This window comes from Crocodylus siamensis, chromosome 11, assembly GCF_052110815.1.
Source record: "Crocodylus siamensis isolate JL-2025a chromosome 11, ASM5211081v1, whole genome shotgun sequence".
Lineage (NCBI taxonomy): Eukaryota > Metazoa > Chordata > Crocodylia > Crocodylidae > Crocodylus > Crocodylus siamensis.
This window is the reverse complement of record NC_143405.1, coordinates 24182242-24193617: the sequence shown is the minus strand read 5'-3', so window position 1 is coordinate 24193617 and position 11376 is coordinate 24182242. Positions and strand designations below refer to the sequence as shown.

The following is an 11376-nucleotide window of genomic DNA, read 5'->3' as shown; positions in this document are numbered from 1 at the left end:
CTCTCACATAGGTTCTTGGCCAGAGTGCAGGATCTCCATCTAACCCAGGAGGTGCACAGCCCCACCAGGGGGGACGCCTCGTTGGACCTAGTGCTGGCCATGGGTGATGACCTGGTGAGGGGGCTGCGAGTGCTCGACCACCTGGGCAACAGCGATCATTGCCTGCTGGAATTCACCATCCAGAGCAAGGTGGCAAAGGCATGCAGTAAGGCAGCGGCCCTAGATTTTAGGAGGGCAAACTTCAACGAGCTAAGGAGAATAGTTGGAGAAGCGCTGAGGTCCCGGAGGGGAGGGGAGCCAGGTGTCCAAGGAGAGTGGTCGCTCCTTAAGGAGACGATCCTCCAAGCCCAAAGGAAGGTAATCCCAACAAGGATCAAAGGGAGCAGGAGAGCACACAAGCCTCCATGGCTCACCAAAAGAATCCGGGAATGTCTCCTTGCTAAAAGGGAGGCTTATACCCAGTGGAAAGAAGGGGTCATCACCAGGGAGGGCTATTCTGCAGTTGCTCGGGGATGTAGGGGGGCAGTTAGGAAGGCCAAGGCAGAGATGGAACTGGGACTGGCTTCCCAGATTAAGGACAATAAGAAGTCTTTTTTTAAATACATAGGGGGTAAAAAGAATGTCCCGGGTAATGTGGGGTCCTTGCAGGACAACATGGGTAACTTGGTCGTCACACCAGACGGCAAAGCTAACATGTTTAACGATTTCTTTGCCTCCGTCTTCCTAAGTAGAGACCAGAACAGCCACCTCCCTGCTGGGCCCCCCTTGGGCCCCGGGGGAGGCACACCTGGGCCACGGGTTACTGAGGATTTAGTTAGGGAGCTTCTGGAGGGGTTGGACGTATTCAAGTCAGCTGGCCCGGATGATCTCCACCCTAGAGTTCTAAAGGAACTGGCCGAGGTCATTGCAAGTCCCCTGGCACGGCTTTACGAGCACTCATGGTGGTCTGGTGAGGTACCGGAGGACTGGAAGAGGGCCAACGTTGTCCCCATCTTCAAAAAAGGCAGGAAGGAGGACCCGGGAAACTATAGGGCGGTTAGTCTTGCCTCGATCCTAGGCAAGCTGTTTGAGAAAATTATGCTGACACACATCCAGGAGGGGCCAGCAGGAGACTGCATGCTTAGGGGCAACTAACATGGGTTCATCAGTGGCAGGTCCTGTCAGACCAACCTGGTGGCCTTTTACGACCAGATCACCAGATCATTAGATGCAGGGGTAGCAGTGGATATAATCTTCCTGGACTTCCGGAAGGCTTTTGACACTGTCTCTCACCCCGTTCTCATTAAGAAACTGGGGGGCTGTGGTGTAGACACCCACACAGACAAATGGGTTGCCAACTGGCTGGAGGGCCGCACCCAGAGGGTGGTAGTGGATGGGTCCTTCTCAACCTGGAAGGACGTGGGCAGTGGGGTTCCGCAGGGCTCGGTCCTGCACTGTTCAACATCTTCATCAGCGATTTAGATGAGGGGGTAAAAAGCACCCTGTTCAAATTTGCTGATGACACTAAGATGTGGGCACACTAGAAGGGAGGGATAGGCTACAATTGGACCTAGACAGGTTACAAGGGTGGGCAGATAAGAATAGGATGGGTTTCAAAACAGACAAGTGCAAGGTGATGCACCTGGGGAGGAACAACTGGCACCATACCTACAGGTTAGGGAACTCCCCTCTTGTCAGCACGGAGGCGGAAAAGGATCTGGGGGTCATCATTGACTCCAAGATGAACATGGGCCGGCAGTGTGGAGAGGCAGTAAGGAAGGCCAACCGCACCTTGGCATGCATCCACAGACGCATCTCGAGCAGGTCCAAGGAGGTGATCCTCCCCCTCTATGCGACACTGGTCAGGCCGCAGCTGGAGTATTGCGTCCAATTCTGGGCGCCGCACTTCAGGAGGGATGTGGACAGCATGGAGAGGGTCCAGAGGAGGGCCACTCGTATGATCAGAGGACAACAGGGCAGGCCCTTTGAGGACAGGCTGCGGGACCTGAACCTGTTCAGCCTCCACAAGAGAAGGCTGAGGGGGGATCTTGTGGCCTGTTATAAACTAGTCAGGGGGGATCAGCAGGCATTGGGGAAGTCACTGTTTCCCCGAGCACCGCCAGGAGTGACCAGGAATAATGGTCACAAGCTGGCAGAGGGTAGGTTTAGGTTAGGTATCAGGAGGCGCTACTTCACAGTCAGGGCGGCTAGGGTCTGGAACCAGCTTCCAAGAGAAGTGGTGCAGGCTCCTACCCTGGGGGTCTTTAAGAGGAGGTTAGGTGAACACCTTGCTGGGGTCATTTGACCCCAGTACTCTTTCCTGCCATGGCAGGGGGTCGGACTAGATGATCTGCTCAGGTCCCTTCCGACCCTACAAACTATTAAACTATAATGCAAACTGCACCCGGGAAATAGGGAAGCCGGGACGGGCTGGCGGTGGAAGCTGCCGGTGCAAGCAGACTGGGCCGTTGCAGGGGAGGGCAGACAGCAGCGGGAGAGCTGCCCCCCATTAGTAACTGCGGGGAGATGAGGACAGACTGAAACCGGGCAGACCAACAGGGAGGACTTATTTCTTTGCGCAGGGCTGAATGAAGAAACCACTGCAGCTTGGTGTGCTCCTGTGTCTGGGGGCTCTGGCCAAGGTCTGATCCCCCATGGAACAGAAGGAAGGAAGCTTGAATGGAAAACAGGAGAATGCAGGCCCTTTCCATGCTAGCATCTTCCCAGAAAGCAGCCCTGTCCAGCTGTGACAGAAATGCTACTGAGAGGTCCCCATAGTGCAGCATGCACAGTGGTTCTCAGACTGCAGATCTCTGACTAATTAGCCCTTCTGATCGCACTGAGGGCTAGATTCCCCTCCAACCCTGCCTGCTGGCCCCTTCACATCAGCACTGGATTAGGCCAACAGGGAAGTGTGTGTACACCTTGCCCCTGAATTGTTTATTGATCGGCACAAAATCAGCACCATTCACAGGCTGAGCCTCTACAGCATCTGAGCCCTGGAAGCTCAGAACATTCAGAGTCGATTAAAAAGAAAAAACAAAACAAAAAACTGAAATATAAACCAACTGCCAAGGCGACATCCTGCTGCCAACAGGAAACGCTTGACTGCACTCGCGCTGCATCAGTTTCATACATACGCAAGGAACTTCCTGGCTGCCTCCAGCCTTTAGGTCCTGCATTACAGACAAACACCTGTGCCCTGACCCCTCAACTACAGGGGTCCTGCTGCTCCTCCTCCACAGAAGGATCAAAAATGCCCAGCATAGCCATGATGGCCCATCAAATGCTTTCCAAAAACACACTGGCACACCTCAGGCTCTCCATTATAGCCCTGGGCACATGCCCAAGCCAGCATACATCAAGCCTGTGGGGTGCTATTCCCCTGAACCCAGTCCATTCTCATGATGTGGATGGATCTTCCCAGTGTTGCTCCTTGGCAATACACTAGGATGTGGGAGTCCATTTCCAGCAGCAGCTCCAGCAGTTGTCCAGAAGGGATGGGTTTCCTCACAGTAGCCCAACAACCCTCTTTAGGAACAATCACCTGAAACATTGTCCTCAGGCTTCTCTCTGGAGAGAAAGGCTACCTTTGGTAATGAGGGTCTGGGTGGCCCGTTACACAGGGTCTTGAGGGCTGGGCTTAGCCCTGGAGCAGTTCCACTGAACTTACATCCCAAAAGGTCTCCAATAGGCAGTAAGCAGCAGTCTTCACTGTAACACACAGCTCTCCCCAGGGATGCCTGCTAAGGGTGGGCTCTTGCACAAAGAGGTCTGGCTGCAACTGTGCAGCCTTGCTGGCCTGGTTACTGAATGAGAAAGTAGGACTGAATGGATAAATTAATTTAGAGTGCTTCTATGGTCCCACAACCTCCCCCATGAAGTGATCTAGGATGGGGCCTACTTTTAAAATGTGACCCCCCCCCCATCCCCTTGACATGGAATGCTCAAGCAGGGTTTTGAGGGTACCATTATAGTGGCTAATCTGTGCTATGTTGAATCTTAATCCATTCCTAGTCTGGGCCCAGGGGAATCCTCAAAAGAAGAATGGATGTATAACAGCTGTAGCATTCAATCTCTCTCATAGTGGAGCTGGTAGTAGCAGTCTCAGCACTGACACAACCACCCTTCCTCAGCAACAACTTCACACATACATCCTGACTGGCCCCTGCCCTGGGGGACCACCCCCAGGCACACAGCCTCTCCAGTGCTCACACTCGCTCCTTGAGGGATGGGCACACTCACCTGGCACTCACCACCCCCCCACCACACCCCCCCCACCTCCCCGCACCCATGCAGGAGAGCCGTCAATCTGCAAGCATAATTCTGGAGTGATCTGTCCTTGCTCGCCCAGCCTTCTCGCCTCTTCTAGCCACTTGGTCTTGGTTGGAGCATTGGATCTAAGATGGGGGTAGCTCAGCCTGGGGTGCGAGTAGCCAGCGCTTCCTGCATCTTCTGGCGACAGTGGGCATACTTCTGCAGGATCTGCCGGACATGCTCCTCCTCCTCCCGTTGCAGGATTCGCAGGAAGTTGTGCAGCTCAGGCATGCTGAAGGCATCCCACTACAGGGGACAACACAGCAAGGCAGCACCATTACCCCCTCAGACACAGAAGCACACACCACAAACCCAACACTACTCACTGCAGAAGTGGGATCAGGACAGAGACACTGGCAAAGTTTCTCGGTGGACATGGACACAAGGGCAAAAGAGCCAAAGGCTAGGCTAGCAGAGCAGTTGCCTCTCAATCCTTGCCTGCATCAGTGGGGTCCCTGACTGGAACAGCTGTGGGCTGCACAACGGCATCCTCTCAGCTACACCCCAGCGCTGACAAAGCAGAATAAATCAACAGTGTTCAGCTTGCTCTTTCTTTGTACAGCAGGGTTGAGTTGGGGAGTGGGGGGGGGGGGAAGAGCAGGGGGTGCTACTTCAGTTCCATCTCACTGTGCCTATCTCAGACCCTGATGGCTCTTCCTCACCACTGTTCCTGAATGGGTAAATTGCTGAGTAAATTGCAGTGCTCCCCCACATACAGCACCAACAAGACGCATGTGCTATTCTAGCTGCTCCTGGTGGACAGAACAGCAACAACTGCCATGGCCTTTTAGCAAGGCAGCAAGCAGGGGGCAGTACTGTCACATCCTTCCTCGCACAGAAGGAGGCTTGTTGGTTTCCAGGTACTGGCCAGCAGTGCCACACTGGGATGTTCCTATACTTACATTGACCTCCCCAGTCTCGTTCTCCTTCAGGACAAAGCTGAGGACCTTCTCACTGGGGCCAGCCAGCAGCCGAAGACGCAGGGGCTGCTCGTCATCAGGCAACTTCCGCAAGTAAACTGCAATGGCACCAATCAGACACACATGTATCAGTAACACTGAGCAAATTGGCTCCAGCCTCTCGCAGCAGGGGAAGCAATATGGAGTGCGGCAGGAACACTGGCTATGGTGGAGCTTCCAGCTATCACAGCTCCAGTAGAGGGCACTGTAAGGAGCAGGACAGAGACAGTGCTTCAGGGTGAGAATCAAGCTCAGGTTGCTCAGTGTTGTCAGCAGGAATATACAGCAGGAATACACCTGGTTGGATTTGGTTTTTAAAAGGTGGCTGATATAGAGGCAGTAAAAGGCAGATGGACAGACAGTGAGCTCAGGTGAGGAGAGGGGGATACCAGTACCTTGGTCTTCCTTCTCAGATCTCTCAAATAGAGCGAACTTGTGGGGATTGTCAACCACCATGAATTTCTTGAGCAGGGCCTCGATAACCTCACTGGCCCGTGTGCGGGAGATGATGTGCAAGTGCTTGACTGTGTCTTTGGGCAGGTAGAATGATGTGCGCCGCTTCACTGCCTGGGAGCGTGCCACTTTCTTGGCATCATGGATGGTGGGTGTCTTCTTGGTGGCTGGCACAGAGACTGGCCGGACCAGCTTCAGCTGCACCTTGATGAAACCCGTGTAGGAGCCATCTTTGTTCTGTGAAAAGATACCAAAAACAGGCTGGTCTTAGCAAAAACAAGGAACAATGCAGCAAAGCTGGGCAAGAAACTGGGCATCAGATCTAGGCGCAGGCCCTGTAGAAAAGGCCCAGATCTGGATTCCTGTAGCCCCTGGAATGGATAGGAAGTTCTCATTCAGATCAGAAATTATAAAGTCCTGTGCTCTCATCATACCCGTACATGTAGATCCTGCTGACCCAGAGGCCTTACCAGGCTCATGAAGAGGTTGCTGTTGATTTGACTGTTGTACTCCTTTATCTTCTGCTCAGTCTCAGCTTGGCTCAGAACTGGCTTCTCCCAGTCAATCTGCTCATCCTGCAAGAGGAAGCCATCCTGAGTTAGTCCATATCCCTAAAGAGTGGAGGGGTCTGAGCCACTCCCCACAGCCTTCTGCAGCTCAGGCTGCCTGTATCAGAGTCAATACTCTGTAAGGTGACGTTGTGCATTACTCACAATGCCTTGCTGTGGAATATGGTATCTTTGGGCCCCAGAGCTCTCCGACCAGAGAAGGCTGAGTTTCCCCACTCCTCCCACACTCAGCTGTCTCAGCATGTGGGGAGCTCATCTTCAGGAGCAGAGGCTGACTGTTCTCTGAACAAGGACCTCTATTCAGGTTCCAAGGAGAAGCCTCAATGGAGCAAGATGACAGGTCCTTGTGGAGTTTATGCCCCTGTCCCCAGTCTAGTATAAATCATGGGTGAGGCACAGTGGTTAGTGGGAGCAAGCCCAGTGCTGAGAGTTACACCAATGGCTGGATTTCAGGCTGGGCAGGTGCTGTGCTGGCTGGTTGGTCCTGGGTCAGTCAGGCAGTATGTGGGGAGTTGTGGATTAGCCTCATGCTTTAGGTGAAACTGCCCTGCCCCAATCAGGAGGCAGGTACTGTGGATATTTCTCATCATCACAGCCTCCTTACATGCCCAAAGGCTGGGGTGGGGCAGCTTGGTGGCATACTTTGCTGTCCTCCTGCTTTTCCTGCTCTGTGAATCTGCCAAGAAATCCCTTGGGCAGATGCCTTGTGCAATGAGCAAGTTCAGAGAGAAAAGTAACCCTGCTACGTTCTCTCTCAGGGCCAGAGCTCTGGACCCATATCCAACCCAGGGAAAGAGGCTCTTCCCTCACTGACTGCACAGAGATCCAAGAGGCTGTCAGTCAAAGCACGGTATCTGCCCTGCAACATTCAGCCATACAGAAGCTTCCAGGGCCTGATAAAACAGGAATCAAGCAAGGAAGAAGGCAGAGGAAGGGCAGCTAGGGGCACTCTGGACAAATATTAGTACTGAAGAAACAACGGCCAGAACAACATTGACTGATAGCCTGAGACTGGTTCTTGTGCAGGAGGGGGTCTAAAAGGCACCTTCTAGCCAGCCACACCCTTCAGAGGCAGATGTGTATACTATCACATCCCTGATCACTTGGGTACCGATATAGCTCAACCTACATTCATGGAAATTGGACAAGACCACACAGGAGACTCAAACAGTAGATGCTATCTCTGGAGCCCTGATGCTTTGCAAAGCAGTTTTAATGGTGTCCTTGCCCCTATGTATCATATGTAGGGACCTACCTAACTGGCAGTAAGGGAAAACAATTTTTGTGGTTTGGTGGCCCTGCCCCTTGGCGCTGATGGTGAAGAGGCGCCATCCTCTGCCCCTGATTGGCAGAGGCCCGCAGGGGAAGAAGGGACTAGGGGGTGGCCACCATCTTGAATGCTGGCTGCCCTTGGTGGAGCCCCACCCCACAGCACTGATTGGCAGAGAGGCACAAGGGGACACCCACCATCTTGGCTGCTGCCCTTTGTGCTACCCCACCAGCTGGCACCTTCCCATCCCAGGTGGGCTGTGAGGCTGGGGAGCCAGCCTTTTATTTTTATTAAATTTTTTTGGTTTATCTCCTGCAACATCATGACTAATGCCAGTTTTCAAGGTGATCACCATTTTTCACAGTTTCTGTGAGAATTGCAAAACTGTGATTTAAATAGGTCCCTAATCATATGGTACTTCTGCACCACCCTAGTACAGCCTGGCATTAGCCAGATGGGCTCAGTCTGATCATGTGACTTCCTGCCTACTGGGTATATCAGGGTTCACATGGAGAGCACAGGGGCCATACGCCCCAACAGGGAGAGGGTACAGCAAGGAAAGAACACAGCTTGGGGCTGCTACCTGTTCTCTCCCCACTGTCCCTCACCAGTCGACACCAGTTGGTCAGATCTAGAGGGGTGGAGCTCTTGGGGCAGCACATAGGCTGATCTGTAGGGGGATGTTACACAGCACCACAAGGCAAGACTAACTGCAAGCCCATAAGACGCATGCTGCTTTTGTCTTAACCTTGCTCATCTGCTCCCTGCACAGATGCCTTTGGTGTAGACTGCACTGTATTAAAGGCCTGTAACAGAGGCATGGATTTAACAACCCTGCCTGCATTCTATACTGGTCAGGCTTGACACAAGAGATCTTGTCTCTCCTCCAGGGACATATCCCAAGCCTGGTGCAGTGTCCAGATGCCACAGTAATGAGCAACGTTTTAACACTGAGAAACATGGTCAGCCTCAGCTCTCACATTACCAGGTCTTATTCCTAGAGCTGTGCTCCAAATTTGCACAGACACACACAGAGGGAAGGCCAAGCTGTCTTTCTGCTGCCTCCACACAACTCCATTTCACCCTGTTGCATCAGCCTCGCTTCCTGCTGACATCATCCCCCCCCCCCACAACAAATGTGTGCAGGGGGGCGGAGATGGGGAATCACAGATGAGCTCACCATAGACCAATAGGAGCTCTCCTGGGATTGCTGGGAGCCACTTCCGTTCCCACCGCAAAGCCAGTGGCACGTGGGCAACAGAGGAGCAGGAAGGAAGTAGTCCCAAGGTAGGGACGGCTCCCAGTGGGGAGAAGACAGACTCTCAGAGAAGGGGTCTTGGCTACAGGAGTGTCTGCTCCTCTGTCCCCTTCCCACTCTCCAAGAACATTCCTTAGGCAGCAGACCCAAGCCTCAGCCTTTCCCTCTCCAAACCGATCCCCCAGGATCTTCCTTTCAGACAAGGTCCTGGGTTGCACCCAGACTCCTTTTAGAGGTGGATGCATCCCTCCCAAAATATTGCCACCCCAGAGATGGATGCATGCAGCCCCCAAAGGATCCACACCCAAAGGGAGATAAACATCTCCCCCAACAGATACCTGCATGTCTAGTGTGACATACCATGCAAAAATGTGTGCACAAAAACACCTACAGACAGCTGTATAGACATACAGTCAAATCCACAAATGCATACCCGTCCATTGTGTGGTTCAGTCATATCCTACAGACACATACACAAGAACAAACACTAGAGCTGCCAACTCTGTTTGAATATATTCCAGGAGGTTTCTGAAACACCAACGTGCCCACGACAACGTGAATACGCCCACATGCTTGCATATATCAGTTACAGATTGTGGTATGTAGACTCTACGTCAGGAAGGCAAATGTACATTACTATTACATTTTAAAAATCTACCAGACTACTGTATAAACTGGATTCAACATTTAATATATATTTTAACGAACGTTCCATAATTTATCTCCTGGGTGACTCTCAGTAGTCTCCTGGAAATCTATATTTAACTAACCAATTGCTTGTCAAGAATGACAGGTGAGAGGTGGGGTGCAGGTGGGAACAGAGGCCTATGTCCAGAGCCCCCTGCCCCCCCCGCAGCTTTGCCACTGTTTCCGGGCCAGGCAGGGCCCGGCATGCCCCCCCTCCCACCATTGTGCTATCAGGCCAGCCCCCTCTCAGTGTCCACCTGCCTCCCCACCCCATGAATGACCAAGGGTGGGGCAGCACATATGGGGAGCATCACCACCCAACACCCCATGCCACTGCCGCATCCAGGGAGCAGGTGGTAAGGCCAGCCCCACTTCGTCCACTCCATTGCCACCACCTCCTGGGAGTGGTCCCCCCTGCCCAAGGCCAGCTGTTTGCCCCCCTGCTCCCTCCCCTCTTTCCCCGCTGTCATGGTGCCATCAGGGTCTGCTGTTCCCCCACACTGCGGTGGGCCCAGGCCCATTCTCCTACTCCCTTGTGCCACCGCCATGGGTCCAACCCTGTTCCCCACCCCCACATGCCACCACCTCCATGGAGCAAGGGACCCAGCTATGCTGGCCTTGGCCCCCGTCGCCCCTGCTGTCATGGCAGCGCTCCGCCACGGTGCTGCTACCTGCAGTCCAAATGCTCTTGGAGCACTCTGTCTGTCCGTAACGCTTTATTTGCACTCTGATTGGCTGTCTTGGCATCCAGTCAGACCAAGGCTTTTATAATATTAGAATTCCTGATGACTCCAGGGCAATCCTGGAGGGTTAGCAACCCTAAGAAACACAGGCCTGCTGAGGTCCAGCCAGGTCTACAGCAGCAACTACATCATGAATTGCACAGCTGGCCCCTTTTCTTCCTGTGCCCACCTGCCTGCTCAGTATCTTGCTTTCATCAGTGCCATCAGCTCTTCACTGGCAAACATCTCATGTTTACCCTTTTTGACAACAAGGAGGGCAGTGGGGAAAGGTGCTATGCCATCTCCCTTGATGTCCTTCTCTGGTCCATCTCTCTCAGGCATGGGCAGCTGGAGAGCCCTGTGGGAAAGAAGCAGTGGTGTTCATCTCCCCCTGGCCACAGAACTGTCCCTTCTATAGCACTTGGCCACCAGTGCTTGCTGGCCCTCTTTCACCTACTCAAGCCCCTGGCATCAGGCAATAGGCATGTCAGCCAAGGAAGCACTGGAGCATTTCAGCAAAAAAAGCTGATGATGAACACCTTAGTGGAGTCATTTGACCCCAGTACTCTTTCCTGCCATGGCAGGGGGTCGGACTAGATGATCTGCTCAGGTCCCTTCCGACCCTACTAACTATGAAACTATCTACCAGAGGGTAGTTCTCAGCCTCCTCCACAAAGATCCTGCCTCTCCCTCCATGCTGCCCCCACCCCAATCCATTCTCCTAGGTAGTAATATAAAGGCAGAGGGACTTCCATTCCCTCCTCTAGGTATCATTCAGTGTCCTATGCCCTTATTTCCTGGTTGAGAGAGAGGGAAGGAGGGAGCAAGGACCCTCCCAAGAGCTCCACTCCAAAGACACAGTGTATAACGCCAAGAAGTACAACAGGCTGTGGGGCCTGAAGCACAAACAACAGCAGGGCAATCACAGGCACTTATTCAATATTGTTATGTGTTGGGTGACCAATGCACAACATCTCTCCATGGCAGTAGGCAGGTTTGCAACGCCACTGATTAACAGCAAGCACAGCAACCCTTCCCCTCCTTTTCCTGGAAGACTCTCTGGAGAACTAGGGGACCTCAGGGGAAGGATATCAAACACCAGACTTGGATTACAAGATATTTAACAAAGTAGGAAGAAACAAAACCCTTGGCATTAATTTCA

General features: G+C 53.0%; 1 protein-coding gene across 1 annotated transcript in view; it reads right to left on the bottom strand.

Moving 5' to 3' along the window:
* Positions 1–2875: 2875 nt before the first annotated feature.
* The window catches only part of RASSF1 (Ras association domain family member 1), a 35253-nt gene continuing 26752 nt past the window's right edge, over positions 2876–11376 (bottom strand). Inside the window, exons 3-6 of the mRNA XM_090022056.1 lie at positions 6179–6283; positions 5651–5945; positions 5199–5314; positions 2876–4542 (exon numbers count right to left, since the gene is read on the bottom strand). Of these exons, the coding sequence (XP_089878182.1) occupies positions 4396–4542; positions 5199–5314; positions 5651–5945; positions 6179–6283 (663 nt within the window). The 3' untranslated portion in view covers positions 2876–4395. The remainder of the gene's footprint in view (positions 4543–5198; positions 5315–5650; positions 5946–6178; positions 6284–11376) is intronic.